Source organism: Pseudorca crassidens, chromosome 19 (assembly GCF_039906515.1).
Source record: "Pseudorca crassidens isolate mPseCra1 chromosome 19, mPseCra1.hap1, whole genome shotgun sequence".
Classification (NCBI taxonomy): domain Eukaryota; kingdom Metazoa; phylum Chordata; class Mammalia; order Artiodactyla; family Delphinidae; genus Pseudorca; species Pseudorca crassidens.
In genome coordinates, this window is record NC_090314.1 from 18,473,633 (window position 1) to 18,501,293 (window position 27,661).

Consider the following 27,661-nt stretch of genomic DNA (forward strand, 5'->3'; position numbering starts at 1 on the left):
AGGTTCTACTGAAAAGAATATGAAAGAGAATGTATATATATATGTATAACTGAATCATTTTGCTGTACAGCAGAAATTAACACAACCTTGTAAATCAACTTCAATAAAACACATTTTTAAAAAACTGAAGCAGGCTTTCTAAATGACCTTAAGTCTCTTAAATTTCTGTCACCCTTCAAACTTGAAAGCCAGACTCTAGACTGAGTTAGGGGGCCTACTCTGGCGAGGTGATTCTGAGGCAAGGGAGTCACTAGAGAATGCGGCCTCCGTGCAGGTGAGGGGAAGAGAAAGGGCGTGAGTAAGCAGCTCATTTAGATGTTCTTTAAACACATTCTTGCCAAAGTTTTTTAACAGCCTGCTAAATTCTTCACATTCTTTTTCCATGTTGTCTTTGATCTATAAAATTACAGAAGCTATACTGAGGAACTGCCTTTTTCATTTTAACCGGAATGAATACCTGTCTATGATCTGACTTGTTTTGGGCTCAGTCAAGGCCTATTAAAGGACTTTTTAGACACCCTGAGTCTTAAAATTGCACCCAACTTTGATATCTTTCCTACAGATTTACTTTTTTTTTTTAATGATTTAGCTCTGATGCCTCAGTTTCCCCATCTGGATGTGAGATCTGTGCTTCTCTGGCAGCTTTTCATGGACTCATGTGTGATGTGGGCTTTGAAGATTAAAAACTGCCACATAATTATAGGTTATTTGTTAAATTATATTTAATCTGAGTAATAATCAGAAACTTTCTGATTTGATACAAGTTTCTACAGGAAATTGTAAAAGGTAAAAATCCAATATTTGTGTATTATCTCAAGCAAGCGGTTTCTTCTCGTTGTTATTCTCATTGTCTTGCTGGGCACAGTCCCAGGTACTTATGAGTAAAATTCTACCCAGCTTGAGAGCTCTGCTTGTGATTATGAATGTGGTTAAATACAAAGGTCAGTCTACCTTTCTAAAATTGTTCAGCTTAAGTTATAGTGATACAGCCCTGATAGGAAACTGAAGGCTATTACATACGATAATGAAAAACTGCAAATTCTGATTTAGTGGCTTGCAATGAACACAGCCTGCATTTCACAGTTTTAGGAACACTGATTTCTACCTAATGGGGATGAAAGTACAGAAGCCAAAGGATACTGTTTTTTTTTCTTTCTTTTTTTACTTTTTGGCCTTGCCGCACAGCATGTGGGATCTTAATTCCCAGACCAGGGATCGAACTTGGCCCCCTGCAGTGGAAGCATGGAGTCTTAATCGCTGGACTACCAGGGAAGTCCCAAAGGATACTTTTCAATACAATGCAAAAGTAGTACCTGGGCCTTTTTTTTTTTTTTTAAGTACCTAGGCAGTTTTTGTCTCCTCTGCTCTCTCACTCTCAGAGTAAAGGCACCTGTGCACACACAGGCACGGACACTTTTTGGCACTTGTATTATCCATGTGTTTCAAGGACCTAAATTCAGATAAATTCCAGAGCCTGGGATTAAAGTGTATTGCTATTCTTCTGGAATGTGAGCCAATAATAGTTATTAAACATCTGTTACATGAATAATCTCATTCCTGACCCTGTTACTTGGAAGGATAAATAAAAGACAGTCTTTGGAAGCTCACACTCGAGTTGAAAGGTTAGAATGGCCAGGGCAAATACTTTCCTAGGACCTGAATAACAAATTCAGGAGAAAGCAGTGGGTCATAGATGAGATAAATAATAAGAGGATCTAGGAAAGAGTATTCATGCTAAAGAAAGCACTGGCAGAGAAAGCACCTTTAGGGACCAGGGTGGGGTGGGAAACAGCATAGGAACAGGACCTGTTGTGATGGGTCTAAAGGGTAGTTAGAAATAATGTTTCCAGGGCTGCCCTGGTGGCGCAGTGGTTGAGAATCCGCCTGCCAATTCAGGGGACACGGGTTCAAGCCCTGGTCCAGGAAGTTCCCACATGCTGCAGAGCAACTAAGCCCGTGTGCCGCAACTACTGAGCCTGCACTCTAGAGCCCACGAACTACAACTACTGAAGCCCATGCACCTAGAGCCCGTGCTCCGCAACAAGAGAAGCCACTGCAATGAGAAGCCCGCACACCACAACGAAGAGTAGCCCCCGCTCACCACAACTAGAGAAAAGCCCACGCGCAGCAATGAAGACCCAACGCAGCCATAAATAAATATTTTTAAAAAAAGAAATTTTAAAAAAAAGAAATAATGTTTCCAAACCCCTTGAGCCTCTGTGTTCAGCTATGTGGAGATGGTTTGCAGCAGGGATAGTTCTGGGCTTTCAACAAAGTTAGTCCAGAGTGAACATCCATCTTTCTCTCCTGCTCTTTCTCCCAGCCCAGAGTTGTGAGGTTACAATTACAAGTGACTTTAAGTCCCCTATTGAGTTAAAGATAGAGAAGAAAGATGCCTTTGAGCAATGACTGAATGTTATTCAGATCGCGTAAATAGTGAAAAGTACAAGGTAGTTGGAAGTTCACAGTTACCTGGACTGACAAAAATTACTGGTTGAATAGATTATTTCATTGACACAGACTATAAGATGACTGATTCTGCAGAGTCTGATTTGATAAACATGTAATTTTTGCCATCCTTGACCCCGTTTATTTTCGCCAGAGCAGTATTTCCGTTAGGTTTTAACCTAATTTCTTGGACCCCAGGAGTAAAAGAATGGGGAACAGTAGGATAAAACTTCTACCCCCACTATTGAAAAGTAGTCTTTTTAGATAAGCCTTTTACCTCATGGATGAGAAGGCTTATTAATCAGAGATAGTGATGACTCTTTTAATTAATGCAGCTTCTCAGTGTTAATCATATTCTCTTAAGATGCATGTGCTTAGGATTTTCACTGTTGGGTATATTTTATAAAGTGGAGTCAAATAACATGGGGCATAACATTTTCTCTTTTTTACTTGGTATTTCAGAGATGGCACTGCTCTCAATTTCATTTTTTAATTAAAGTCCATAAATGGCAGGTTTAAAATTTTGAACCACAGCATGAATCAGAAATTGGGCTAGTCAACCTTTTTTTTGCGGCGGCGGTGGGGGGGGTTCTTTTTGAAGGTGGGGTTGAAGGGAAGGAAAAGGAAAGCAGGAGAGAGACTTGGCAAAGAAGGGTACTGGAAGGCACTAGGGTGTGAGTGGGAGACTGTGCTGGGAGGTGATTACTCTAGATCGCTTCACCCCCAGCCCCCAAGTAAAAACGCCTTTGCTAGCATTTTATTTTCTCTCCCTTCCTTTTCTCACTAAAAAAAAAAAATATGAAGAGGAGTCTTCCTTTTCCTCCTTTTCTACCCTTCAGTGACCGTAAGCATAAACAGGGACAAACAGTACAGACAGCGGAGGTTTTCCTACTGGCAAACCTGTCCTAAGGCAGAGATGGTCCTTTATCAGATGCCACCCAGGAAAGCAGAGAGTGTAACAACATAACTCTTAATAAAACCTCTGTCAGTCTCGGTGGGGCGGGGGAGGTGGGGGGCATGGGTGAAAGTCCTTTTGAATTTTCTCAGTGGGGACAGGGTTTTTTTGTTCCTTAATTAGAGGTAGTCTGGGAGAAGCTAGCACTTGTGCAAATGCCCCAGGAGAGTCTGGACACCTTAGTTCTGTGCTCATGGTAATACCATCGTCCCCCTGCTTAGGCAGCAGACCAGCTGGTGGTGGGAAAGCTGTCTGAGAGCGCCCAGAGAGGCTCTGCCAAGGAGATCTTTTTCCTTTCTCTGTGGCATCTGCAGCTTATTTGGTCTGAGCACCAGGTTACTAGTTGATTCTGTTCAGTAGTCTGGACTTGAATTTTGAGGCCCTTTCAGAGAAGGTAGAGCTCATGTTGATTTCTGGGTCTAATTGTGCTTCTGGAAATATCAGCTGTAAATTGTATTGGAATTTAACGTTTAAGAAAAAGCCAGATGGTAATCAAAATGTGTGGGTGGTTTGAAGTTTTTAAATAAAAGGCTTGTGCTCAGCTGTCGAGCCTCCAGAGGAGTGCTTTATACTATGCATCCCTGCTTTCTAGAATGGGCTGTGGAAGGAAGTTGCTTCCTTCCTGTTTCATCATACCCTTTGTGACCTTGCCACATTCTCTGCCTTCCCTGCCCTGGCAGAATCTGATTCTTGACTTCAGTAAAACTGCTCAGGGGGCTTGAAGATTAAGGATGGCAGAACTCTTAAAGAAAGGTTCACAAACTAAGGGCTGTACTCTTAGCAGCCCAGTTAATGCCAGTGAGAGCTCAAGAATAGTCTAGACTTGCTGGGTGATTCTGGTTGGGAACATAATCATAGAGGGTCCCAAGATCTGGTGTCTTTCTTATTCATTTACTTCTTCCTGGGCAAACTAAAAACTGACTTTCTGGAGTCTTTACAGAATTCACCTCTTATTTTTGTTCCTTTGTTTGCTGTCAGTAAATCTATTAATGCCTTTTGCCACAGTTTAGCTGACTTAATTCTCTCTTGTTCTGCCTCTTGAAATCCAGAGTTGTGGCTTGAAGGGCAGTATGTTATAGTCAGCTCTTAGGATCCACAGCCTCCACTCGTCTCTTCTTGGTTGCAAGGCATCAAGATCTACTAGGTATATCAGAGATTACAGTGATCATTCATAGATTGGTTCCTTCCAGAAAGTACAGGGAGAGAGTGTATCTGCAAGAGAGCTGAATGAATGTGTTTTTTGTACCTCCATCGTCACAGTATCTCAGCTTTCCAGGTGAATTACAAAGCCTGGAGGTGGGGGTGTGCTTGGCTCGTAGAATCAGCAAGGGGGGCAGGGGAGGTTAGAGGATGAGGTCAGAGAGGTAGTGATCATGTAACAGATCATGGAAGGCCTTGTGGGCCACGTTAGGATTTTGTATTTTATTCTAAGTGAGATGGCAAGTCATTGGAGATTTTTGAGCTGATATGATTTCCAATTTAAAAAAATAAATTACTTTGGCTGCTATGTGGAGAATAGATTGGGTGATGGGGCAAGGGTGGAACAGAGAGACCATTTGGAAGGCTATTGTAGTAATCCAGGCTAGAGATGATGAGATGACAAGTGAACTTATTGCCTACTTCCAAGAAAGGTTGGGAGACCTAATTAAGAAAACATCACTAGGACTTCCCTGGTGGCGCAGTAGTTAAGAATCTGCCTGCCAACAAAGGGGACATGGGTTCGAGCCCTGGTCCAGGAAGATTCCACATGCCGCGGAGCAACTAAGCCTGTACGCCACAACTACTGAGCCTGCGCTCTAGAGCCCTCAAGCCACAACCACTGAAGCCCACACTCCTGGGGCCCGTGCTCCACAACAAGAGAAGCCACTGCAATGAGAAGCCCGCACACTGCAACGAAGAGTAGCCCCTGCTAGCCGCAACGAAGACCCAGTGCAGGCAGACATACATACATACATACCTAAATAAATAAATAGGAAAAAATCACTAAAGCCCCTCACACAGTCCATTTCACAATATTAGGCTCCAGTATTTGTTAATTCTCTTCCTTTCCTTAGAGTTTGCCCTCAGCTATATTAGGACCATAGGGGAGAGCTTATTAAATAGAGATCAGCATTCACAAGGGAAGGGTTGTGAGCAGTACCTCAGTCATTTGACCCTAACAGAAGACTTTTTATTTCTTGAGGCACTGCAGTTGGCACAGTGTGTTCATACTGTCATCCCACCCACCAGAGACCTGAAAAGACTGAATCCATGCCAGAACTCTGGGGCAGCTCCATTCTCATTGAGGCATTCACTCTTCAGTTCTTTCTGCACTTGGTATCTTAGACACAGTTTGAGTAGCCTCTTTTACAAAGTATCTTTTCAGCTACCTGGCCTTTCCAGCTGGAGCTCTCTGATACTCATCGTGACAAGGTAGTTTCACATACTTGAGAGGGCCCTCTAAGGGAAAGAAAGAGGTTTTGTGGTCTTTGTTTAACATTTGAGCTTTCCCCCATTCCTCTTTTGTTGTGATCTAAAGCCTTAATATGCTACCTTGATTTCTGGGGTTTGCAGTATGGGAAAGGAATTTAATGTGTTTTAGTACATTCTAGTTGTTTGGGAAAAAGCTTGGTCCTTGGTACACAGGGAGCTTGCATTGTTGACAAGGCTTCCTTCCCTACAGAAGGCTACATCAGTGTCTGCTTGCTTTGGCTGTGTAAGTCTTGTTGGAAGACTTCACTGATGAAACCACGCCATCTTGATACAATGTCAGGACTGCCTGCCCAAAGAGGGCTGCTGGCAGCCTACCACCTCCTTGATTTACCCTGGGAGCAAAGCAATTTTTTTCTTTTTTTTGGGTTCTGGAGGTCTAATTGTGTGAAAGGCAATAACAAGGTGAATCCCTAGAAACATACAAACAGTTTGTTTTAATAGTAGTTAATTTGTCTCTTAGGATGCTTTGTTCCTTCCTCTTTTTAAAAGTAAGTTCAGGTGAAATTCCCTGGCCGTCCAGTAGTTAGGACTCCGCCCTCTCACTGCTGAGGGCCCAGGTTCACTCCCTGGTCTGGGAACTAAGATCCGGCAAGCCATGGGGCGTGGCCAAAAAAAAAAAAACCCCAAAACAAAGTAAGTTCAGATTACTGGGGTCATAAGTTGGACTTTGGGAGCCTTTGCAACTCATATACTGTACTGTCTCTGGAAATGTCTGACTGCCCCAGCCGCCAGCCAAGGCTGAGAATAGACGGAGCTGGGCCCTATGAGGGCGAGCTCTCTTCAGGAACATTGTTCTGTTTTCAGGGAGAAATCATCTTTTCCTTCACCTCAGTTAGACTGTGCCCTAGCCTTTGTGCTCCTGCCTCAGCTGGGGCCCAGATGAAAGCCAGCATGCCGTTTATCTGGCAGCCACATGGGCTTATCCAAAAGCAGTACGGAGAGCAGTCTACAGGAAATGCAAATGCCAAGCGAATGCATCTATAGCTTGTGAACATAAAGACCTTCAGTTGTTTGTGTGGATAGGTATTTTCTAGTTTTTATTTTCCCCACCCAAGCATCTGCGCTGACTGAAATATTTGAGCCGTAGTAATAGTTGAGAGCAAATTGTGCTACAGATAAAGACATAGATATATTTTCAACCAACATGCTACTAATTAAATTGTTTATCTGTCTAAACCTGGACCACTGTTGCTCATATCCGATGTCCCTGGTATCTTCCTTGAGTGAGTTGCCTTGTGTTCCATGACCTTGTTTTTTTGTCATTACAGTGTGAGTGACTGCCTCACGTTGTGTTGATGCTGGTCTGCCATGCTAGCCTGTCTACCAGGGCCAGGTGACCTGTCCTTTCAGCTTCTTTCTCACACGCAGATGAACACTGGACTTCAGAAATGTAAGTAATCTGGATCCCAGTGAAGGATGTGATCGTTTATTTTTTCCCTACATTTGAGCTATACCAGAGGCACATTTGGGGTACACTGACCATGAATTTTGGTACCTCCAAGATATTCTTCAGCACAGACATCAAGAAAGCAGCCGCAAAACTTGTCAACATTGTGAGACACTTCTCTGATCAGAGAGATCCTCTTTTTTTTAATTAATTAATTTAGTTAGTTATTCTGTTTATTTGGCTGGGTCAGGTCTTCACTGCAGCACACAGGATCTTTGTTGCGGCACACAGGATCTTTGTTGTGACGCGCGGGCTCAGTAGTTGCAGTGCACGGGCTCCAGAGTATGCAGGCTTAGTTGTCTCGTGGCATGTGGAATCTTAGTTCCCCCAACCAGGGATCAAATCTGTGTCCCCTGCATTGGAAGGCGGATTCTTAACCACTGGACCACCGGGGAAGTCCTGAGAAATCCTCTTAAATACTAGAATTCCCCAGTGTGTATCATCTTAATTTTAATTGTTGCTGATAGCTATCTGTTAAGCAATAAGGCTATAAGGAGTTTTACAGGATATATATATCGAAGAAGTGTTTCAATTTGAACCCCCATGAGGAATTGAATGAAAACTCACAGTCCAGATTACTTACTGTATCTCTGAGACAAACTGTATCCACTGTTCTGTTGTTTTGAGCTCTCTGAGCACTCTCTGCCATGGAAATAGACAGTTCCCTTTGGCTTTGCTGTCTGCCTTCTGAGCTGTGGCCCTCAGTTCACAGCAAGTAAAGAAGCTTTTGCCTCCAGAACGGATAGGAAGGTAGCTTGCTCAGTCTCTCTGGGCGTGTTCCTGTTAATATACTTGCTATAAGACGGAGTTTTTGAGAACTGTTAGATTCCTGTCTTACATTGGCTGGAATTGGGGCTTTATACTTTGTATTTTCCCAGATTCCTACCTTCTATCGCTGTACTACATCATGTGCAAGGAAAAGAGTCTATTCCTGGCTTATTACCATGTACGGCATCTTCAAGTGTGAAAATGGCCCTAAATTTGGAATAGACTTTCCTTTCAGAGTAAAAAGGGAAAATCAATGAGGCATCTAGGCTTACCCTTTAATAGAAAAGGAGCTTCAGCACCTTACCTGAATCCTTTATGACAGAGGTTGGCAAACTTTTTCTGTAAAGAGTCAAATAGCAGATATTTTAGGCTTTGTGGATCATCCCATATGGTCTCTGTTACACGTACTCACCTCTGCTGTCGTAGGGCACAGGCAACCGTAGACAGTATGTAAACAAATGAATGTGGCTATGCTCCAGTAAAACTTTCTACAAAAGCACAGCAGCTGGGTTTTGGCTTGCAGGCTATAGTTTGCCGCCCCCTGCTCTGTGAGATCATCTTCAGAAGTTAAAAATGGTCTGGCCTCTTGACTTTCTTTCTTTGAGGGAGAGTAAGACTCAGAGCCTGGCTAGTTCTAGAATTTGGCCAGTGAATCCAACTTGCGTCATGACAAAGCTGAAGGTGACAGTCTTCCTTCTGCAACTGCTTGACACAATAGGCCGGCCCTGCTGTCCCAGCTCCTCCCCAGCTTTTCTCTTACTAAAGGATAATTGGGTGAGAAAGTTGTCTGGGCTCCTTGGCCACCCAAATCTGCATGCTCGCTGCATTGTGACTGGTTCCAGACTTCCAGGCACACAACTGGGGAGGGAGCGTGCTCGGAAGCATGCAGTAAAATAACAAAGAGCAGCTCGCTGTCTGTCTTCTAGGTTCCTTAGCGCACTCTGACGGCTTCGCCCAGAGATGTCCTGTCAGGGGCTGAACTGCTTGGGAAGAAAGGCAAGTTGGCAGCTTTATCTTAGTTGCTGACTTGGAACCTTCATGCCCTTCTCCCCAAAGCAGTCCCCAAGTAGCCTCTGCCAACCACTGTCCCAAATCTCTATTCAAGAATTGAGGTATGGGGCTTCCCTGGTGGTGCAGTGGTTGAGGGTCCGCCTGCCGATGCAGGGGACACGGGTTCGTGCCCCGGTCCGGGAAGATCCCACATGCTGCGGAGTGGCTGGGCCCGTGAACCATGGCCACTGAGCCTGCACGTCCGGAGCCTGTGCTCCGCAACGGGAGAGGCCGCAACAGTGAGAGGCCTGCGTACTGCAAAAAAAAAAAAAAAAAAGAATTGAGGTATCCTTTTTCCCTGGTTTCAGGCTTACCTGTCCGTTTAGGGGACAGTGTATTTGAATCCCTCTGACTCTCTTGTTGCTCTCCTTAACTACACCTAAACTTTTGCAGAGGAGAAAACCCAGTGGTGTTTTTAAGCCCACTTACTTTCTTCTTTCCTCTCCCAAAATGTGTAAGAAAAAAAAATCCTGGGACTTTCCTGGCCGTCTGTGCTTCCAACTGCAGGGGGCGTGGGTTCAATCCCTGGTTGGGGAACTAAGATCCTGCAGGCCACACAGTGCAGCCAAAACTTTAAAAAAGAAGAAAATCCTGTCTTGTGACTTAGCTCTTCGCATTAAGCATTTACCATTAAGGTGAGATGGAGTATAAGCTGGCTCCTTTGGAAACCAGCAGCCAAGGAGCTGCTCAGAGCCCAGGCCTATCAGCTGTAGAGACCTTAAAACCAGTTTTGTAACTGCTATTCAGCCTTTCCCTGCCCCCATCCTAGGGAGGGTCCTAAAAGGTGCTCAAAACACAGAACTCCGTATCTGGTGAGGGGATGGGGTACTCATATTTATAGCTTAATATATGTTTGGGTTTTTTTTATTGTTAACATCTTTATTGGGGTATAATTGCTTTACAGTGGTATGTTAGTTTCTGCTTTATAACAAAGTGAATCAGCTATATGTATACATATATCCCCATATCCCCTCCCTCTTGCGTCTCCCTCCCACCCTCCTTATCCCACCCCTCTAGGTGGTCACAAAGCACCGAGCTGATCTCCCTGTGCGATGCAGCTGCTTCCCACTAGCTAGCTATTTTACGTTTGGTAGTGTATATACGTACATGCCACTCTCTTTGTCTCAGCTTACACTTGCCTCTCCCCATGTCCTCAAGTCCATTCTCTATGTCTGCATCTTTATTCCTGTCCTGCCCCTAGGTTCATCAGAACCTTTTTTTTTTTTTTTAAGATTCCATATATATGTGTTAGCATACGGTACTTGTTTTTCTCTTTCTGACTTACCTCACTCTGTATTGCAGACTCTAGGTCCATCCACCTCACTACAAATAACTCAATTTTGTTTCTTTTTATGGCTGAGTAATATTCCATTGTATATATGTGCCACGTCTTCATTATCCATTCACCTGTTGATGGACATTTAGGTTGCTTCCGTGTCCTGGCTATTGTAAATAGTGCTGCAGTGAACATTGTGGTACATGACTCTTTTTGAATTATGGCTTTCTCAGGGTATATGCCCAGTAGTGGTGTTTCTGGGTCCTATGGTAGTTCTATTCTTAGTTTTTTAAGGAACCTCCATACTGTTCTCCATAGTGGCTGTATCAATTTACATTCCCACCAACAGTGCAAGAGTGTGTAGCTTAGTATACTTTATGTTGTAAGAGTCAGCTCAAGGCAGGGGAGATGGGTCTGGGGCCAGGAGAGGGCATATGTGGCTTCTTGGCCCAGTACTGTCAGTCACCTGGCTAATTATTCCCCAGGCTTGAGCTGCCTTATGTACAGAATCACAAGATTGTTCCCTTGAAACGCCAACATTTTCTCTTCTCCCCTTCCTCTTCTACATGTATAGGAGGATGTGATGCATTTTCCAACCTAGAAGTATAATTTGCCATAGTTCAGGCTGGATTAAAGGACATCTTGCCTCTGGGTGGGTCCTGCACTTGGTAGAAGACCACAGCTGTGGTTAGGTGGATGCCCTCCTAGAACTTTTCTCGATTGTTATTCCATAATGTCACTTGCTTTGAGAGACCTCAGCCATTTTGGAACTTTGTACTTGCAAAGTCTATTTTCCTCTGACCCATCTTCTCCAAATTCCCCAGAAAATGTGTTTTTGAACATTTTTTTATTCATTAACCCCAAGCCTCTGCTCCTAATTTTCCAGCTCACAGGTATATCGATAGGGTGGCCTGGTAAATATTTCTGGGTAGAGTGGTTGAAATGACCAAAGATCCCTGGTCGTCAAATCATCTTTTAGACAGTTACTGTGACCTCTTTCATTGTAGAGTTTTGGGGCCTAGGGCAAGTATCGACATTAATTTTTTACTACTTCTCTGTGTGCTTATGTGCCCCCTAGTGGAAAGACCTGGAAATGGTGAATTGGCCCAGTGACTGGATAAACTACAGAGAAATATCAGAAACATTAGCTAACGTTTGTTGAGCGCTTACCATATGCCAGGCACTGTCTTGAATATGTGTATGCATGTTCTCATTCATTCCTCAGTAATTCCATATGGGGGACTCTCCTATCTTTCTTTTCAGGATGAGAGTGTTTGTCAATGTCTTGTTACTATTCAGTGACTGGGCTAGAACTCACACTTGGGTCAGACTCCAAAGCCTGTATTTGACACACACTGCCTGTGTCTCTCCACAGGTTAGAGGTTCCTGCTGCATAAGCCACCCATGTCTTTTGATCTTCAAAACAGAAGGATAAACAGGGAGGTCCTTGCAGGGAAGCCTGGATTCAGGGAGATCCCCCCAGTTCCTAGAATAGACAACAGTGCTTTCTGTACTACATGTAATGCTCAGACTCAAGTCCAGGAGGTACTGCAGTTAGGGCTTCCATGGTCAGGTTACTTTGTCCCGTCTGTGGGCAGACTCAGCCAAACCTGCTATCCTTGAATAGTAACTATCGACAGTCATAGTTCCTGTTCACAGAGCATTTCCCATTCATTGGATCTCTTGATCTTAGTAATTCTGTGAGGTAGGACAGCAGGTATCATCCCTGTTTATAAATGAGGAATGACTGAGAGAGAAACTGAGTAGTCAGATAATAAAGCCAGTGCTTGAATCTGGATCTCTTTTTCTCTAACCACAGAGTCTCTGTTCTCTACACTGCCTTATGCCTCAATTAATGACACCATTGGTACCAGCTATTTAAATAAGTTGTTTACAGAGCTGTAGTATCCGTGTTGGCTGTGCATTTAGAGGAAGATGATGCAGAAGAAAGAAAGGCTTCAGGGTGCCTCTGTGGGGACTGAGATAAAGTACTGAGGAAAACTTGGCTATTTTTTAAGGGTTGGGCTGAAATCTGGTACATGACGTGGGTGGTGTTGGATTCCCCGAATGTGGCCTCTTTCTTGTCCAATATGCTCCTCTCATCCTTGAGATTCTTCCTTAACATACTGTAGCCTGTGTCCACCCTTCCCACCCCTCACCTCACCTCATCACCACTGTCAACATCAGTGGAGGCAGGACAGAGAGAACTAATCGGTGTAGTGTCCCGCTCCATACTTCTGACTGAGGCCAAGCCATCAATACCTCTGCCTCTGCTAGAAAAAACCAGCCTTAGAGTTGATATTGACTTGGAGCAAAGGAGCTCTATTATTCAACAAGCCGCTGTACCAGTCTCTCTTCCCTGACTTTCAGAGAGAGAAGCCCATCAACATGGAGGAAAGCTCTTCCAACATGGAGGGGCGGACCTTCCTTTCCTGTCCGAACTGAAATCCAGCAGCTTCAGACTCCCATTATTCAGCCGAGTCCCAGTTGTTCAGTCAGACAGTACACTTACCAGGCACTTATACACGTTTGCTCTGGGTAAGGAAGACACTGAGCTAGGAATGTCGCATGTTTTTGATCAGTCACACAAGAGTACAGTGGCTGACCAGGGCAGCTTCTAATGGAATTCTGGCGCCTTGAGTTTAGGGAAGATCTTTCAGTGATCCCAGACTTTTTTGGTGTCTTCTTGTCCAGGAGAATGTAAAACCGGTCAGAAAATGGCCCCACTTTGTCGAGACTGAAGCCCATTAAGGGTCAGTGGCTTATAAGAAGCCGCAGAGCTCTGTTCTCCAGGCTTTGACCTCCTTGCCAGCTAGTGCTACCTAGTAGGTGGGAGACTTCCAGGCCTCTCTGCCTCCCTCTGCTTCCTGCCTTCAGTTGTCACTGTCACATTCATCCTTCTAAATCAGTCCTTCTTCAAATCAGTCATCTTACAAACATTTCGTTTATGAATGGAGCAGCTATTCTGTACTCAGTAAATACAGCAGAGCCTTAAATATGTGGGAGTGCCTACTGCGTTCAAGGCATGTGCCCGTGCTTGAAAGCAAACCTTTTCCTTTCCGTACGCTTTTGCTAAGTTCTACCTCGTCGAGCCTGGGTCCGGATCGCTCTGCCTCTCCTGGACTTGAGCTTTCTTTCCTTGCTTCCCAGAGCAGCAGTTTCTAAGCACTTGCTGCCAGCCAACCAGCAACGTCACCTAGCGCAGGCAGATGTGCCCTTTTCCTGCTAGCACACTCACTAGACTACTTCTGTTCCAGCTGATGCCCAGCGACATGACTTTGAATGGGGTCTCCTCTGGGCCAAGCCAGCTGAGGCCACAAGCCAGGCATTTGGCCAGCTCAGTCCTTGGTCTGCCCTGGCTGCCCCTAGAAGGGGAGGAAGTAGGGAGGGAATCAGCTAGCTGAGCCAAGGCTCCCAGCCAGTCCCCTTTTTTTTCTGCTCTGGGCAGTCTGTGTACTTACTCAGCAAGCCTTTATTAAGCACCTTCTGTGTATACTCAGGGGAGACCCTCCCCAGAGAGAGGGAGAAGGGAGCAGAGACCCCTTGCCAGGAGCCTGGCATCCTTAAAGAGCTCTTGTTCTCCTTTTCCTTTTCCTTTTTGATGGAAGCACGACATCCGCTGGAGCCCCCTGATGGGAGGCAACTGGAGATGGGAACAAAGAGACTGTTAGCATTAATGAGGCCCATTGAGCGGTGTTTCCGCAGTCTCCAAAGAAGGCAGGTTTTTCCTCTTTCATTTTGGAAAGTGACAGCTCACAAGGGCCGAATACAGACTATTTTTGGCTCTCAGGACTTAAAGATTCTCTGAATCCTTTCTCCTCAGTTCCCTCCCTGCTGCCCTGTCATTATTGTCACCCACCCCCCAAGGAAATAAATAAAGCCTTTTGATCTTCACCCAGTCAGGCTTAGAGTAAGCTGTAAACAAAAGTGAACTTGTGACTTGGGGATGGGGAAGGGATGTTGGCAGCTTACTCCTCTGCCCCTGAAAAAGCAGCATCCTGTCTGCTGCGCCAGGATGCCCACCCAGTCGGCACGGTGCCCCAGCTGCCAAGGCAGAGAGAAAGTTGATGCCTCACTGGCAACTGCAGACTGTAGAGGAGTCATTCTGGGTACCCTCTTCCTCAGGGTGTCATGGGGCAGGGACTGAATGGCCCTGACAAACAGCTCTGCTTAGAACCTTCAACCCCCAGGCCAGGATGGGCTGGTAGGAACTTGGAGAGAATTCCATGTGAGAATTGGCCAAGTCCTGGCTCTCTTAAGATAGATACTTTTGCAAGTTGCTCTGCTATTCTGATCTTTAGTGACCTCGTTTGTTAAGTGGGACCATGATAGTACCTGCGTCCTAAAGCAGCAGCAAGGATTCGTTGAGACAGCCTGTCCTCAGCACGAGGCCTGGTCCATTAGAAGTACTCACTCAATGTGAGCAGTGCTTGTTTCTGTGGGGGCTGAGGCCGGGTCTCAGTGGAAGACTAGAGATGACAGCTTAGTTCGCCCTGCCCCTCAGGCCCTCAAATGGGAAATCTAGAAGGGCTGGTTGGCTTGGCACTGATGAGCTCCGTCTCCTTCTTTGCTCTCCTTCCCCTTCTCTCTCTAGGGGACACTACACAGAAAATGAGAACTGCTCACTATCCTACCCCAGCCGAATTGGACGCGTATGCTAAGAAGGTCGCAAACAACCCACTGACTATAAAAATCTTCCCCAACAGTGTGAAGGTTCCCCAGCGGAAACACGTTCGTCGTACTGTGAACGGCCTCGACACATCAGCCCAGCGCTACAGCCCCTACCCGACTCAGGCTGCCACCAAGGCAGGCCTGCTTGCCATTGTCAAAGTGCCAGCCAAAAGCATACTCAAGGACTTTGACGGCACCCGAGCCCGGTTGCTCCCTGAGGCCATCATGAACCCCCCAGTGGCGCCCTATGCTACTGTGGCACCCAGCACTTTAGCCCACCCCCAGGCCCAGGCTCTGGCCCGCCAGCAGGCCCTGCAGCACGCACAGACCCTGGCCCATGCCCCTCCCCAGACGCTGCAGCACCCTCAGGGTATCCCGCCACCCCCGGCGCTGTCCCACCCTCAGAGCCTCCAGCAGCCTCAGGGCCTGGGCCACCCTCAGCCCATGGCCCCAACCCAGGGCTTGGTCCACCCTCAGGCCCTGTCTCACCAGGGTCTCCAGCACCTCCCCACTCCCTTGCTGCACGGAGGCCGGAAGATGCCAGACTCAGACGCCCCCCCGAATGTGACCGTGTCTACCTCAACTATCCCCCTTTCCATGGCGGCCACCCTGCAGCACAGCCAGCCCCCGGACCTGAGCAGCATCGTGCACCAGATCAGCCAGTTTTGCCAGACGAGGGCAGGCATCAGCACTACCTCAGTGTGTGAGGGCCAGATCGCCAACCCCAGCCCCATTAGCCGCAGTCTGCTCATCAATGCAAGCACTCGGGTGTCGACCCACGGCGTCCCCACACCAATGCCTTCATGTGTGGTCAATCCCATGGAGCACACCCACGCGGCCGCAGCCGCATTGCCCGCTGCGGGCCCTGTCAACCTGCCCACGGGCATCTCTCGAGCCCCCACTGGCTACCCTAGCGACCTCAAGCCAGTCGCCTGGAACCAGCACCAGCTGGCCCACCTACAGCAGATGTGCAGTGAGGCCGGCGGGACGCCGGCCCCTGGCCTGACAGGCAAGCATGCGGCAGGACGCGAGTTGGCGGGGCCTGGCTTTGTGGGCAAGGCCCCTGCCTACCCGCAGGAACTGTGCATGGCGCAGGCTTTCCATCTGAAGCCACCCCTGGAGAAGCCAACCCCGTCCCCACCAGTCAACGGCCTGGCAGCCCCACTGGCCTACCCTAATGGTCACTACTTCCAGCCCCTGTGGAACAACATTCTGCCCACTCCCAATAGCGACAGCTCGGGGTCTCAGGACCTCGCCGTGCCGTTCCACAGTGGGCAGCCTGCGGGCGCACCCCTCGACTGCGCGGCGGCTGGGGCCCACTACCGGGCAGGGACCGGGGGCGGGCCGGTGGCAAGCCAGAACAGCCTGGTGCAGACAGTGGATTACCTAAGCGGGGATTTCCCGCAGGCCTGCTTCCGAGACCAGAGCCTGGCCGTGCTGAGCAAGGCCCACCGAGCCCCTGGCAGCCGAGCCCCTGATCCCACAGATAGTCGAAATCTTCATATTCAGCACCCTGGGTATAGATAGGTAGCCCTGGTGCCCTCCACAAGCTACACATCATACGTCACCCTCCTAGGTTTAGTCTTACTTTTGAGTAATTGGATAGTTTCAAAGTTTCACTGCTCCAACGTGATCATTCTTAGATGTCTAAGAAAGGGAGTTTAGTGGGATCTAATTGAGGACAGAGGGGGGTCCTCTTTGCTCTCATCTTCCTCTCTACCAGCCTCAGCAACTTTTGGGTTTATGTTGGGACCTCATCCCAACTTCAGGCTTTTCTCTCCAATGCCTGCCTGTCAGTGCAGTTCTTCCCCCCACCCCCACCTCGGCCATTTCCCACCAGCCCCCTTTTGTCTGTTCCTGCACCTCTCACTGTTTCTCTTTGGACTGAGGTGTGGGCTAAGGGAAGGGCCCCCTAGGTCAGGTAGCTGTCAGTGCCCAGCCACCTAAGCTAGGTCTCTCCCTGTCTGTCTCTCTGGGACTAAGAAGCCAGACCTCCCAAGTGCTCTGAAAGCCAATTCCTTGTTTACCCAAAGACCTCAAATCAAAACTGACCCAGTCTGCATCTCCTCCCAGCCCTTCTCCTTTCCTCAAGGCTTTGTTTTACATCTGCATTGATCCCAGAGCCACTGCACTTGTCCTTGCCACACTCCTCAAGGGCATCCTGCAGCACGTGGCCATAGCCTTGAGACCAAGGGGAAAAAAAACCTGTGTTTGGATTGATACCTTCGTTCCTGACTCCCTTTCCCTGCCTAGAGAAATGCCGAGACCATCCAGCATACCCAAGATCTTTCTCGCTGCTGTCTCTCTCCTAAGTCATCTGCTGCCCTCATCCCCCACTCCCCCCTCAAAAAAAAAAAACGCAAAACAAAACAAAAAAGTCTTTCTTGAGGGATTAGGTAGTAGGTATGGGATGATCACATTGGAGTTTGGAATTAAAAACACTGAAAAAAAAAAGTGCATTTGGTTCTCTCTACACTGGCTAAGAATATTGCTCTACGCTGTAAGTTTTAAACGTCCTGTTTCTGTATGAATGTAGTGTGGGTTTGAGTAGCAATGTGTGTGAGCGGCCCCACAGGTGCATCCACTGTCTAGTCACCTTTCACAGCCCCTCAGTTTAACGAAGAAAACACAAAGCCTTAAGCTCTTTGAATTCTCCTTTACCAAATGAGCATGGTTCTAACAGCTGGAGATGGGCCTCTCTTGGAAACAGCCCCTTCTGCCCCTCGCCCTTTCTTCACCCACTCCATGCTCCAAGTCTCATTCCCAGGTGACAGTTAGTTGGCTAGAAATTTAAAATTTTTCTGTAACTTCAGATTATGTTTTGTTGTAATGTTTTGCACCCTTCTGTTAAAGATGCATAGTTGGGCTTTTTTTTTTTTTAAACCAAATAAGCCCTACCCTTTCCTCTTGTCTCTGGGGAACGTGAGCTTTCTTATTTAAGATTTGGGGGTTTGTTTACTATACGATCCACTGTTCTTTAGCCAGAAATTCTCTAGTGATCTGAAGCAGTGCGACTGAAGACCAGTTTTTAAATTATGTGTTGGCAAGTTGCCTTATATTTAAAAAGAGAAAAAAAAGGAAAAAAATGCCTGATTGTGTTATGCCAAATGATAGCAACATGAAGTCCTAACTCATTGTTCCCAGTGGTTTTCCTGCCGTCTGTGAACACTGGCACCTCCCTGTCCTGAGCCCCCAGGAGTACCTGCAGCTTCTGGTGCAATGCCTTCTCCCTGTGTGTTGGCCACCATCTCACCCAGGGGCCCCTCCCAGTTCTCGCTTCTCTGAGTTAAATTCTCTGAATGAACACCATTGTCTCCCTTTATCCCTTGCTTGATCTCCAAACCAGATATTTTTGCTGTAATTTGTTCCAATGCCTCCCCCCAAAAGGTGAGCTGCCCTTTTAGGAAATTGGACCAGACACCAACTTGGGGGCTTAAAATCAAACCTCAAACCCATCTCTTCCTGTGTAGGGGTGCAAGCCTCTGAAGCTCTCACTCCCACCCCTAGTCTGCATGGAAAATGTACTGTGACCCCCCTGCCCCCCATCTACCCTCGCCTTTGGTGTGAGATGTTTCCTAGTTCACCCTGAGCCCCTCTTGCCAGCCAACCCCCAACCAGCAATAAGGGTCCAAGCCAGGGCCTCCTATCCACACCCCCTGCCTCCATTCCACACTGCCCCTAGAAGATACCTGGATCCTCACGCCGCCCACATACTGTAGCATTCATTCTCCATCTCCTTCATCTTCTCACCTGTGGTGGTTTATGGGCGTGATGGGGTTTTTAAGATTATTATAAACCAGTAAAAAGAAACAAACTCACCTTTGATCTTGTCCTATTCGTTTAATGCTGTCAGTGTTTGAGATGATCTTTCTTAACGGTTTTTAACGTCTTAAGAGAATTTCTCATTTTTAAGGGGACCCCTATAGTATTTGTCCCCGTCAGAAGCCCTCCCACTCCATTATCCCAGACCAGGTGTGTTCAGTCAGCCCCTGGAGGGCACCTGGCTGACTGGCCCTCTCCCTAGGCAGGGCTGCAGGGGGCTTGGTGGGATTTGATGGTTAAGTATGGTTCGCTACCCCTCACTGGAGGTCCAGTTCAATGTAATGCCACTTTCACTCCAAGGACTATCCGTCACTGAAAAACGGGGACCTGGTTTGCTAATAAGCCAGCTTAAGACTAAACGACCCTTCCCCCCACCCCACAACCTTCTCCCACCTCGAACATTTTGGAATTTGAGGACCTCTGGCAGGTGGAAGTAATAGGTGGTGTGATCTGTAGCATGAGAAGTGGTCCTCTTGGTGGTTTGAATCTTAAGGGTTGAGTACTGATGGGAGAACTTTCTTCTGTCTGCAGGGGAAAAAAAAATCCAAAAGAGCTATTTACGTCCCCTCCTCCCTCTCCACTTTCTGCTGCGTTTGGGTCTGGGCTAAGATGTGATGGAGGGAAGGAAAGATCCCACAGGTTGTGGGACTCAGTGAGGGTGGAATCAGATGGTTAGGTGGCTCGAGTTGAAAGCACCCTCCTGAGCATGCCCTTTTCTGTGAGGTGCCCTTTTGTGAAGGTGCTTTGCCTCCTTTACTCCTCATCCCATCCCTGTGAAAGAAAACCCTCTTCTGCCTGTGTCAAATGAGACCTACAGTCAGCCTAGGGTCACAGGGCTAGACAGAGCAGATGGTTGAGTTGAGCCCAGCTCACGCTGTGAGGCAAAATCTGGCCTGAGTTCCACAAGCAATTATGACTGTCTGCAAAGGCAGTGAATGAGGGCTAGGCCTGGGCATGGGGTCAATCGCAATATCCACTGCAGGGAACTGAAGGCGGCACCAGCTGCCTTTGTGAACCTACCGCCTGGAATGGTGCAGTGGCACAGTGCTGCCAGCCGAGGGAGCCCAAGCTTGACCCGGGGGTTCTGGCTTCTCTTGGAAGGCTTCTGCAGAAGAGTGGTTCTACCTGTTGCTGCGTGAAGCCCGTGCTTAGGTGAAGGCATTTCCCCTGCTAGAGCCCATGGTCGGTCTTCTCTACCAGCTTCCAGGCTTCACAGTACCACGACAGTTTAGATGAAAGAGCCATCTTTACTTTCTCAGCAAGGCAGCCAGGGCTTCATCTCTCCCTAGATCAGTGAATTTGACCTTTTGAAGGCTAAGTTGGTTAGTTCCCTGGGCTGGCTGTCTCAGGCTCAGACCTTTCCTATCACCTTCTGATAAGGGCTCTTTTCACCTGAGTCTCTGGGAAAGTAGAAAAGGCAGGCTACAGCCCTTGAACCTTCTCCGTACTAAACAATACTTCCCATACACTGGGCCTCTTCTCAGGGCCAGGCAAGAGTAAGGCACTTTATGCTGATGAGTTAATCTTTACGAATCTAGCAGGATTACTTTAATTTTACCAGTAAGGATGCCCCATGTAGCTAAGTAACTTGCCAAAAAAGCAAGCACAGCAAGGATCCAAAATCAAATCTACTGCCAAAATTAAAGGAAGCTAATCTTCTAGTGACTGCTGGAGCTTAAAACAGAATCCAGTGACAGGGGGGGAAAAAAATCCAGGCCCTGCCCCAAACTAGCTGAAAGATCACTGAAGTCAATTCACTCCTCTGTTCCTATTTCACCAGTCAAATGTGGATAATCACAGGTACCCATTGAGGCCTGTATGAAAAGTAAGTATGGATGAGAAAATTTCAAGGCTCCTGTGCACAGTTTAGGAGTCCCTGGGTGTGGGCTGGGCTTTGGAGTTAGACTAACATTCATAAAGCACTCAGAGACATCCCTCAGTATCCACAGGGAATTGGTTTAAGAATCGCCAGCGGATACAGAAATTCACCAAGTCCCTGATATAAAATAGCATAGGCTTTGCATGTAACCTATACACATTCTCTGGTATACTTTAATCTCTAGATTACTTACAATACCTGATACAATGTAATACTATGTAGATTTGCCCATGAGTGGCCAAAACCTTTTGCTTTTTGTAACTTTCTGGAACTATTCCCAAATATCTCCAATTCACTGTTGATTGAATTCGAGGATGTGGAACCCACAGATACAAAGGACCGACTATTTTTACCGGGAACATGCATGGTCTTCACCACAGCCCACTAAGATAGGTCCTTTTATTAAAAGCTATTTCACTTGACTGTTGTATTAAATAATGCATATAAAGTGCTTACCAGTGTCTGCCACATCAAAAGTACTCAATAAATGGTAGCTATTATCATTAGACCAAGAAAGACCTGCCTAGAGCACAAGCACTAGTCCTTTGTGGGGTATCGATCAGAGACTCTAAACCTTATAAAACGTCCAGAGCCTGCACCTCCCTCCTCTAACCAGTAGAGGGCAGCAGCAGGCAGCTGTCCTCCACACAAAGCCTAGTGCAGTCCCTCTGTCTTCCACCAGAGGGCGATGCAGCAGGGCAGCTGGATCCTGGGGCCAGAGCTGTTGCAGTCCCTGACTGGTCCCTTGACTTCACAATTGGGCCCTGAGCAACCCAGATGAGTCAGGCTGGAACCAAGGTAATAAATACAAGTCAGGATTTATTAAAAATCAGGGCTCCCCTGCTGTGCCCTCCTGGCACTAAGTAAATAAATAACCAGAGGGGACACAGCTGGGGAGAGGAGACATCAGATCTCAAGACAGATTCTTTAACTACCCCTCAGTTTCCCAACTCCCCCTCCCCCCCTATGGCTCTTGGGACATAGCACCAGCAGGCACCTCAGTCCCTGGAAGAGTGTGGCCGGCACCAAAGCATGTCTGCCCTGATCCTAGGCAACAGGCCCCGGGATCGCTTGTTTCCAAGCCCTTGATGACCCTAAGACCTGCTCTTCCCAGAGGCCAGGGCTGAAGCACCAAAAGGAGGCACCTGAGGGTGGTAGGGAAGGAGGGAGAGGGAACAGGGTAACAGAACCTAGGCAGCGGAAGCAGCTGTAAGGGGGTCCGGCCCCCTCTCCAGGCTCAGCCTGCCTGATGGAGGTCATTTCCCACCCCCCTTTTTCCTATAGCTGGGTCTGCTCTCAGCTGAGGATCTTTCGGGGCAATTCAACAGAGGCACGGATGAAGACTGCATCATCCCGCACATAGTTTCGCTTGCGGATATCCTGGTGGGAGATGAACTTGGGGTAACCAAAGCCCAGAGAACTCTCATCCAGGGAGCCCCGCCAAGTGCCTGGTTTTTGGAAATTCTTCCAGTTTGGGTCAGGGTGAAAGGTCTCAGTGACATGCTGTGGCTTAGCCAGCCCAGGGTCGCTCTGATCCAGCAGGGAGAAGGTGACGCGGCGGGCAAAGGGCCACTCAAGGAGATTGTCAAAGGCACCTGGCAGCACGCGAATGTAGAGCGAGAGATGTGTACCCTCACCACTGCCATTGCCATTGAGGAATGCAGACACCTGCAGCTTGTAGCCATACTTATGCGTGTAGAAGGCGGGGCTGAAGCACTCGAGGTTGGGCTTGGCTTTGGCCTCCTGCAGCCTTCGCCCGTAACTGCCGATCTTCCAGATGAGCACGCCATCACTGCCCACGGAAAGCTCCTCCAGCTCTCTTCGCAGCTCCTGCAGCTCTTGCCGTTGCCGGCTCACCAGGGCACACATCATGGCCAGATGTGGCTTCACGCTCTCCTCCACGTGCCGTGCCATTGCCAGCTTAGGGCACTGTTGGCAAAGCCCCAGGCCATGGGGGAAGAGAGGAGAGTTAGTCGGGGCAAGCTCAGGGGAGAGGGGAGGAGCAGGTACAGGGCAGTGGACACCCGGCTCTGAATGAGGGAGGTAGAGGGCTCTAGGAGGAGGCTGGAGCCGGCCAGCAGGGGGAGGGCTGAGGCTTCAGAGCAGCACAGCAGGGACCACTAAGGGCCTATGTCTGAGGTTTCAAGGACCAAGAAGAGAGCTGACAGGAAGGAAGAGAGGCATCTCACCCTGTGCTTGCAGCCGGAGTCTTTGAATGGGCACAGCACCAGGGCAGTGCTACAGCTGTCCTTGAGGTGGCCCGGCAGATCCTCCCGAGCCATGGTGCCCACGCCACACTGGTTGGGGCACGGCACAGGCAGCCTCGGGCACTGGTACTGGTGGCTCTAGGGCCGCAGAGGCAGAGAGAAGCAGTCAGTAGCCTGACTCCCTGCTACCTGCCCTGCGGCCCACAGCTCAGGAGGGCCTCACCTGGATGGTGTCAAAGACAAACTCCTTGGTGCAGTAAGTGCAAGGCTGGGTGCGCTTGGGGCACTCAGAGGTGGCATGCTGGGCCAGGAGCCGCCGCATCATGCGGGCACCGCATTTGTTCTCACAGTACACACTCTCTTGCGGGCACACACCTTCGTGGCTCTGTAGAAACGCCAGAGGGGCTGAGTTAAGGGATCCCTGGGCCACAGGTGCCCCACTCTCCCTCTACCCTCAGCCAGGCCCCACCCACCTCAAAGGCCTCCCCGCTGAAGTCACAGCCACAGAACTCGCACTTGAGTCGCCTCTTGGGGCAGTCATGCTGCAGGTGCGCGGGCAGATCCCGGCGGCTCAGCTTGGCGGGGCAGCGGTTGGGGCAGGGGACTACATTGAAGCTGCAGGTATTCAGGTGGCCCTGGTGGGAGGGGCCACAGTTAGTGCCTGCCCAGGGAGGGGCAGTCCCCCCACCCCGGCCCCTTCAGAGCCTCACCTGTAGGTGGCGAAGTGGACCACTCCAGCGGCAGCCCTCCTCACTATGGATGCAGCGGATAGGCAGGCCCAGTACCTGTACCTCCAGCTCTGGGTCTGGGTAGATCTGGGGACAAGGAGGCGGGGCACTGGTCAGGGTCAGAGCCTGCTACAGTCCCCAGTTCCCACCTCCTCCACCCCAGAGAGCTTAGCTCTCTACCTTAGAGCCAGAAACAGCCCCTCGGTGTAAATTCTCCTCTGTGCCCAGGGATAAAGAGTGCAGCAGGTGGTCTCTGCTCTAACCTAGATTCCAGGGTCCCCAACATGCTGGCCCAGGACGCTCCCTTCGGAGCGGCAGCCAATCAGCCTGCAGCCCCAGGCAGCCTCCACACCCTTTGCTTCCTTCCTCCTGGTACAGGGGTCCTGGCCCTCAGCCACAGGGCTGGCCAGCCACCCAAACGGGAGGGGACACTTCTGGCGGGCACAGAGCGGTTCTGTATACCCCCACAGGCTGGGCATTGTGCCTGCCCTCCAGGGCAGACTCGGGCCTCATCTGCGAACTGGCCTGGCGGGAGGGAACAGGCCACGTTCGTAGGGGTGCATGATTCTGCGGCACCGGGTTGACACTGGCCCCGAGCCCACTGGTTGCAGCAGCTCCAGCCTCCACCGAGGGCAAGAGCCTGTACCTGGCACGGTGGACTCACCTTGGCATAGTCCAGAGGAAGTTGATCCTCAGGGCACTTGAAGACTCCTTCACTGTGAAGGGGGAAGGGACAGGGTCAAGGCGCCATACTATGGGAAGAGAGATCCCTGGGCCCCATCCCCTCAACCAGGGTAGCCTCCTTCCCTCACCAGACCGGTTCCCAGGTTCCCAGGCAGCCCTACCGGAGAGGGCGAGTGGAGGCCTGAGGGTACCCACTTCTATAGGACCACCAAAGATCCCAGCTCCTGTCCCGGGGAGGGTGGATTTGGGCCCAGTGGAGGCAGAGGCAGCTGCTTCAGACAGCATTTGGCCAACAGGTGGCAGCTGGCACCCCTCCCCCAGGATGGCAGCTGGACGGCGAAAGGAACAGGCTGCCCAGCCACCCAGTCCCCCAGGTTACTTTTCACTGGCTGGGCTGAAAGCTGTTGGGGGAAGGTGAACACGGATGGGCTGAGGTTAAGCGCCAGGGCTGCCCAAGCCCCTGCGAGGGTGCCCAGCCACGAACCCAGGGCAAAGGTCAGCTTGGGGCCACCTTACCCCAACTCTCCCCTCCTCCTATGTGGGTGTGTCTTCTAAAGCAAAGAGAAGGAAAGGCTCGCTCCAAGGTACTGTGTTTACACTCCCACCCAGTTCTCACAACCTGCCTGAGAAGGGGCTCAGTGTCTCCATTTTGCAGATGAAAGAACTGAGGCTCACGGGTGCACTGGACTGTCTGTCTGATTCCACAGCTCAGATAGTTTCTACTACGCTGTACACAGAAGAGAGGCCAGTCCAAGAAAAAGTGTCCAGGCAAGCATGGCCAAGGCTCTGGTCACTGCATGGCAGGCATCTGAAGCCTGCTGCCCTCCCTCTCCTCCACCAACCCCACACCAGGCTAGGCTGTTAGCACTCAAGGAGCCTGTGGCACGCCTCCTTCTGCCAACATGGCCTCGCCGACCCTAGCCAGGACCAGTCACGCATGCCTGGCGCGGCCTAGGCAGGGCAAGGGCTCACCCAGCAGGACTGAAGACCCTCAGGCATGGCATTTCTGGCAAGTCTGAGTCAGGTAGGTGGGAGGCAGGCAAGGATGAAGGCGGAAGCAGAGGCTACAAGGCAGCCCTGTCCACGATGGCGTTTGGCAGGACGTGGGCAGTCCATGCCCCAGGTGCTCAAAGGATTTCTAGCACCCACCTCCTCCCCCTGACCCCACGACTACTACTGGGCATGCTGCCAATGCCAATAATAATACATGCCCAGGCACTGAGGAGGTATGCCCGTGCCCACAGGGTAACCAGGCTTCCTGGACCAACCTGAGTAACAGCGCTGGCAGGAGAAGGGAAAGAGGGGTGGGCCGTGGGGGAGGGGGTCTGCTTGGCTGCTTCAGGAATGTGCTGACTTAGTGGTTTTGGAGTCAGGGAGGGGACTGAGGCAAGTCCCCAGGCTTCAGGCAGAAGATTAGCCTGGGCAGCTTGGGGCCCAGCCAGGACAAAGGTTCGCCCAGTGCCATGGACACTCTAGCTGGTAGGGTGGGAGGCGCAGGGCCTGTCCCACCATCCCTTCCCTCCCGGGCCTCAGCGTCAGAGTTCAGGCGCCAGCCGAGGTGGGGAGGCAAGGGCAGAGACTGCTCCAGGCCGTGCAGTGGAGGCCCAGGCCCAGGGGAGAAGACAGGATGGGGGGAAGGGGCTGTGGGAGAGGAAGAGGGGATTTCCGGGAGGGGGAGGGGAGAAGCAGCAGAGAGGGACAGAAGAGGGAAACAAGCCTGACAGCCCCCTCCCCCGTTCCTTCCCCGAGGCAGTCAGGGTGGGTCAGCTGAGGAGGGGGGAGGCTCAGCTGGCCTCATCTGGAAGCCAGAGGGCTGGGGAAGAGCACGGGAGAAGACAATGGGGCTGTGTGTAGGTAGGGGAGTGTGTGTACACTGAAGGGAGGAGGGAGGCGGGTGAGGGAAAAGGAGGAGGGGGCAGCACAGCAGCTTGTGCAGGAGCATATGTGAGGGCAGGACCGGCCCAGGCTGCGGGGAACCGAAAACAAAGGGCCTGCTGAGATTTCCGCCGGGCAAGGGGCTGCGGAGGACGGAGGGACGGAATCCCAGAGGTGCTCTCCCAGCCTGCGCCCCACGAGCCCTCAGCAAACAGCCTCCTGACACAGGGCACTGGCTGACCCAGCCTTCCCCGGTGCTCTTGGCCCACGACCTCCCCACGACACGGGGCTCCCTCTTCTTGCCTCCCCACACCCAGGACTGAGCAGGTCCCAGCGTGGACAGGAGACTCAGAACACCGCAGGGCGCCCAGAACTCAACGAGTGCCCAAGAGCCCACGGAAGACCTGGGTCGGGAGAGCGCAGGGGGCGTGCAGTCACACCCAGGGTGCGACCCCCTCCCTCTCACGACTTCTAGACCACTCGCAGTACTCAGGACCCCCAGGGGCAGGGAGGGACACCCAACGGGTTCCTGTTTCAGGGGAGATCGGGAGCGTCGTAGACCTCCCTCTATCGTGCGACCACAAGCAGGCCGGGCTTACACCCCAGTTAAGCCTTTAGGTAATTGTGCGACCGTGGGCAAGTCGCAGCCTTTCTTTGAATTTGAATCTCGTTTCCTCATCTGTGAAATGGGAGAACAATAGCTGCCGTTCTCGGAACGTCCGAAGAATCAGAAAAGCTTAAGATGGGTGAAAGCTCGGAGGCTTAAGGTGCTGCGCGGGGCACAGGGTTTTGTCCTCCTCTTCCCAGGATTCAAAGTTCAAGGGTGAAGCCGTTCTGGCTCTCAGGTGAGGGGGAAGGGCCGGCCACGGATCAGGAAGGGCGTCCTTTCCCACCTCCACCCTGCGGGAAGGCACGGAATTCTTCCCACCTGGCGCGTGGCACGCGGGACCCTACGGATCAGTGCGTGGGGTCCTCCCTCGGGGCCTGACGTCACTCCCGCCCTGTGACGTCACGGTGGGCGCCCCTGAGGTCACGGGGCCGCGGCGCAGACAAAGGCCCGGCGTGCCTCCGGCCTGGGTCCTCCCCCGGCGGCGTCTCCCACCCCCACCGGCCGTCCCCTGCTCCCGCCGGGCCGCACCTGAGGAACTCCTGCAGGCAGGTGTCGCAGAAGCGGTGGCCGCAGGTAGAAACCTGCACGGGCTCGCGCATGGGCTTCCCGCACAGCGGGCACAGCAGCCGCCGCTTGGGCTTCTCCAAGAACTTGTAGTCAAAGCCGGGCATGGCGGGCGGGCACGGGCAAGCGGGGCCGGGTTCGCGGCGGCCCCACAGCCCGCGCCTCGCTCCAGCCGCGCTCCCGGCTGCGGGCGGCGCCGACTGGC

At 50.3% G+C, this 27,661-nt stretch overlaps 2 protein-coding genes across 5 annotated transcripts in view; one reads left to right on the forward strand and one right to left on the reverse strand.

Annotated features, from left to right (window-relative positions):
* The window catches only part of FAM222B (family with sequence similarity 222 member B), a 64,577-nt gene extending 45,667 nt beyond the window's left edge, over positions 1–18,910 (forward strand). For 2 of the 3 annotated variants that reach the window (XM_067716586.1, XM_067716587.1), the window contains exons 2-3: positions 7,144–7,265; positions 15,011–18,910. In XM_067716586.1, the coding sequence (XP_067572687.1) occupies positions 7,184–7,265; positions 15,011–16,614 (1,686 nt within the window). In that variant the 5' untranslated portion in view covers positions 7,144–7,183 and the 3' untranslated portion in view covers positions 16,615–18,910. The remainder of the gene's footprint in view (positions 1–7,143; positions 7,266–15,010) is intronic. The other variant, XM_067716588.1, reaches the window with a different exon arrangement.
* Positions 17,953–27,647, reverse strand: TRAF4 (TNF receptor associated factor 4). 2 transcript variants are annotated; one of them, XR_010937613.1, is made up of 8 exons: positions 27,421–27,647; positions 24,388–24,439; positions 23,706–23,810; positions 23,469–23,630; positions 23,219–23,380; positions 22,978–23,133; positions 19,930–22,717; positions 17,953–19,434 (listed from the first exon to the last, which is right to left on the reverse strand). XR_010937613.1 is itself a non-coding variant. In XM_067716589.1 (7 exons), exons 1-7 carry the CDS (start codon positions 27,561–27,563, stop codon positions 22,085–22,087), a joined length of 1,413 nt encoding a protein of 470 aa, XP_067572690.1. In that variant the 5' UTR covers positions 27,564–27,647; the 3' UTR covers positions 17,953–22,084. The 2 variants fall into 2 exon arrangements, 1 of the variants encoding a protein (XP_067572690.1); XM_067716589.1 differs by having other exon boundaries at positions 17,953–22,717.
* Positions 27,648–27,661: the final 14 nt, after the last annotated feature.

What these genes read in the sequence shown, in the direction of transcription:
- TRAF4 (XM_067716589.1), bottom strand. Translation starts at nt 27,563, where the DNA reads ATGCCCGGCTTTGACTACAAGTTCTTGGAGAAGCCCAAGCGGCGGCTG. An exon ending in TTCCTCTGGACTATGCCAAG is followed by an intron (nt 23,811 to 24,387) that starts GTGAGTCCACCG and finishes CCTTGTCCCCAG; the next exon opens with ATCTACCCAGACCCAGAGCT. An exon ending in TCAGCGGGGAGGCCTTTGAG is followed by an intron (nt 23,381 to 23,468) that starts GTGGGTGGGGCC and finishes GCGTTTCTACAG; the next exon opens with AGCCACGAAGGTGTGTGCCC.